At 40.2% G+C, this 3,707-nt stretch overlaps 1 protein-coding gene across 1 annotated transcript; it reads left to right on the plus strand.

Annotated features, from left to right (window-relative positions):
* Positions 1–413: 413 nt before the first annotated feature.
* Positions 414–1,388, plus strand: LOC106596180 (gasdermin-E-like; the record flags this gene model as incomplete). Its single annotated transcript, XM_045713420.1, has 3 exons — positions 414–587; positions 981–1,101; positions 1,263–1,388. Coding segments are annotated over 3 exons (421 nt in total), but the record flags the coding sequence as incomplete, so codon positions are not given.
* Positions 1,389–3,707: the final 2,319 nt, after the last annotated feature.

Below are 3,707 nucleotides of genomic sequence, written 5' to 3' on the forward strand. Positions count from 1 at the left end.
TAAATGATGTTTTATATGTTTTTAATGAGTGATTTTATAAGGTGGTAACACTAATGACATAAAGAGATATAAAACTATTTGTCATTTTAGGCGCATATTTAATCCGGATCACGGAAATTCAGCTTTACAGTGTGATTGGAAATGCAAAGGCTATTTTTTTTACCCTTATTTTCCCTGATAAACGCTGCATATGTCGGCTCAAAGAGAAATTACCTTTAGAAGTCTATTTAAGTAATCCGTAACGCCTCAGTGTTACAGATTGAAGAGAGCCTTTAAAGTGTTTTTTCATGGATTGTAAAAGGCGAGGGACGTGAAAGACATTGCAGTTCAAAAATAACACTCTAGTAAGAAGCATAACTAGTACCTCACCCACTCTATATTTTGTATAATTTATTTGGGTCCCTCTCCTCCAGACGTCTGGACATGACCCACCCTGTGATCAAGCAGACCCGGGAGAAGCCCAGGGCAGTATTAGGGGTGTTGACGGAGAGGATTATGACATCACAACCATGCCAGGTCACAAACAAAGTCCGGAAGGTGGATATGCAGGAGCCACCGTGAGCGCCTGCGTGGCCCTGAGCGTGAAGGTAGGAGGAAAGATTACCAGGCGTTCTACTGAAGTGAATTATGTTTTCATCATATTTTCATGAGTGGAAAAACATCATAATGTATAACTGACAACACAGATTTACATTATCTCTGTTGCAAAATAGATTTTAATCTCAATAATCTTACTTTATGATAGCTAGGCCAACAGTACATAAATAAAATAAATGTCAGAACCATATTGACAGATCACAGATGACTGTTCAGTAGTGATGAATGCTGTAGCCCTGGTTTCCCACATAGATAATTTCCTGTTTTTATCATTAGAACCACTTCCTGAAGATGTAATGGTGTAGTATAGGTGACTGTCTGGGTTAGAATCTGGGTCGTTTGTGCACCAAACGTCTCTGACTGATTTGACATTTCCTCCACAGGCCTCTATGAAGCAGAGTGGCAGTACTCAGACAGAAAGTGATGTGTCGCTGAAGATTCCTGAATATACTGTCATTGCCTTCAGTCTAATTGAACTCAAGGTCAAACCCAATGGAAAGTTTGGTGAGGAAGTGTATGGTTTATCAATGTCCCAGGTAAAGCTGCATGGTTAAGTACCATGATAAAGTACACAGCCAGCGTCTATGTTCCTCAGTGTATTTAGTACAGCCACTGTATCTGTCTGTGTGTGACTGGTTATGACTGTTGTCTGCTCTTGTCCACAGAGCTGTGCCTCATCCGCAACAATGGGGGCTTTGAAAAAGTTAGGTCAAATTACGAGATGGAAGAGGATGGAATTATGGGCCTGAGAGGCGACTTTGCTCCCAACAGCCCCCTAAATCTGAACAAAGGTATAATAATTCCAGTGGAGGTAATGTCTCCTGTCTAGTGGTCAACATGTAGTCTACTGAATGGAACGTCTGGTCAACATGTAGTCTACTGAATGGAACATCTGGTCAACAAGTAGTCTACTGAATGGAACATCTGGTCAACATGTAGTCTACTGAATGGAACATCTGGTCAACATGTAATGTAGTCTACTGAATGGAACGTCTGGTGAACATGTAGTCTACTGAATGGAACATCTGGTCAACATGTAATGTAGTCTACTGAATGGAACGTCTGGTCAACATGTAATGTAGTCTACTGAATGGAACGTCTGGTCAACATGTAGTCTACTGAATGGAACGTTTGGTCAACATGTAATGTAGTCTACTGAATGGAACGTCTGGTCAACATGTAATGTAGTCTACTGAATGGAACATCTGGTCAACATGTAGTCTACTGAATGGAACATTTGGTCAACATGTAATGTAGTCTACTGAATGGAACGTCTGGTCAACATGTAGTCTACTGAATGGAACGTCTGGTCAACATGTAGTCTACTGAATGGAACATCTGGTCAACATGTAATGTAGTCTACTGAATGGAACGTTTGGTCAACATGTAATGTAGTCTACTGAATGGAACGTCTGGTCAACATGTAATGTAGTCTACTGAATGGAACGTCTGGTCAACATGTAGTCTACTGAATGGAACGTCTGGTCAACATGTAATGTAGTCTACTGAATGGAACGTTTGGTCAACATGTAATGTAGTCTACTGAATGGAATGTTTGGTGAACATGTAGTCTACTGAATGGAACGTTTGGTCAACATGTAATGTAGTCTACTGAATGGAACATCTGGTCAACATGTAGTCTACTGAATGGAACGTTTGGTCAACATGTAATGTAGTCTACTGAATGGAACGTCTGGTCAACATGTAATGTAGTCTACTGAATGGAACATCTGGTCAACATGTAGTCTACTGAATGGAACATCTGGTCAACATGTAATGTAGTCTACTGAATGGAACGTCTGGTCAACATGTAGTCTACTGAATGGAACATCTGGTCAACATGTAATGTAGTCTACTGAATGGAACGTCTGGTCAACATGTAATGTAGTCTACTGAATGGAACGTCTGGTCAACATGTAATGTAGTCTACAGAATGGAACGTCTGGTCAACATGTAGTCTACTGAAAGGAACGTTTGGTCAACATGTAATGTAGTCTACTGAATGGAACGTCTGGTCAACATGTAATGTAGTCTACTGAATGGAACATCTGGTCAACATGTAGTCTACTGAATGGAACATTTGGTCAACATGTAATGTAGTCTACTGAATGGAACGTCTGGTCAACATGTAGTCTACCGAATGGAACGTCTGGTCAACATGTAATGTAGTCTACTGAATGGAACGTCTGGTCAACATGTAGTCTACTGAATGGAACATCTGGTCAACATGTAATGTAGTCTACTGAATGGAACGTCTGGTCAACATGTAATGTAGTCTACTGAATGGAACGTCTGGTCAACATGTAATGTAGTCTACTGAATGGAACCTCTGGTCAACATGTAATGTAGTCTACTGAATGGAACGTCTGGTCAACATGTAGTCTACTGAATGGAACGTCTGGTCAACATGTAATGTAGTCTACTGAATGGAAAGTTTGGTCAACATGTAATGTAGTCTACTGAATGGAAGGTTTGGTGAACATGTAGTCTACTGAATGGAACGTTTGGTCAACATGTAATGTAGTCTACTGAATGGAACATCTGGTCAACATGTAGTCTACTGAATGGAACGTTTGGTCAACATGTAATGTAGTCTACTGAATGGAACGTCTGGTCAACATTTAATGTAGTCTACTGAATGGAACATCTTGTCAACATGTAGTCTACTGAATGGAACGTTTGGTCAACATGTAATGTACTTTACTGAATGGAACGTCTGGTCAACATGTAATGTAGTCTACTGAATGGAAAGTCTGGTCAACATGTAATGTAGTCTACTGAATGAAACGTCTGGTCAACATGTAGTCTACTGAATGGAACATCTGGTCAACATGTAATGTAGTCTACTGAATGGAACGTCTGGTCAACATGTAATGTAGTCTACTGAATGGAACGTCTGGTCAACATGTAATGTAGTCTACTGAATGGAACATCTGGTCAACATGTAGTCTACTGAATGGAACGTTTGGTCAACATGTAATGTAGTCTACTGAATGGAACGTCTGGTCATCATGTAATATAGTCTACTGAATGGAACGTCTGGTCAACATGTAGTCTACTGAATGGAATGTCTGGTCAACATGTAATGTAGTCTACTGAATGGAACGTTT

This window comes from Salmo salar, unplaced genomic scaffold (assembly GCF_905237065.1).
Source record: "Salmo salar unplaced genomic scaffold, Ssal_v3.1, whole genome shotgun sequence".
NCBI classification, from domain to species: Eukaryota; Metazoa; Chordata; class Actinopteri; order Salmoniformes; family Salmonidae; genus Salmo; species Salmo salar.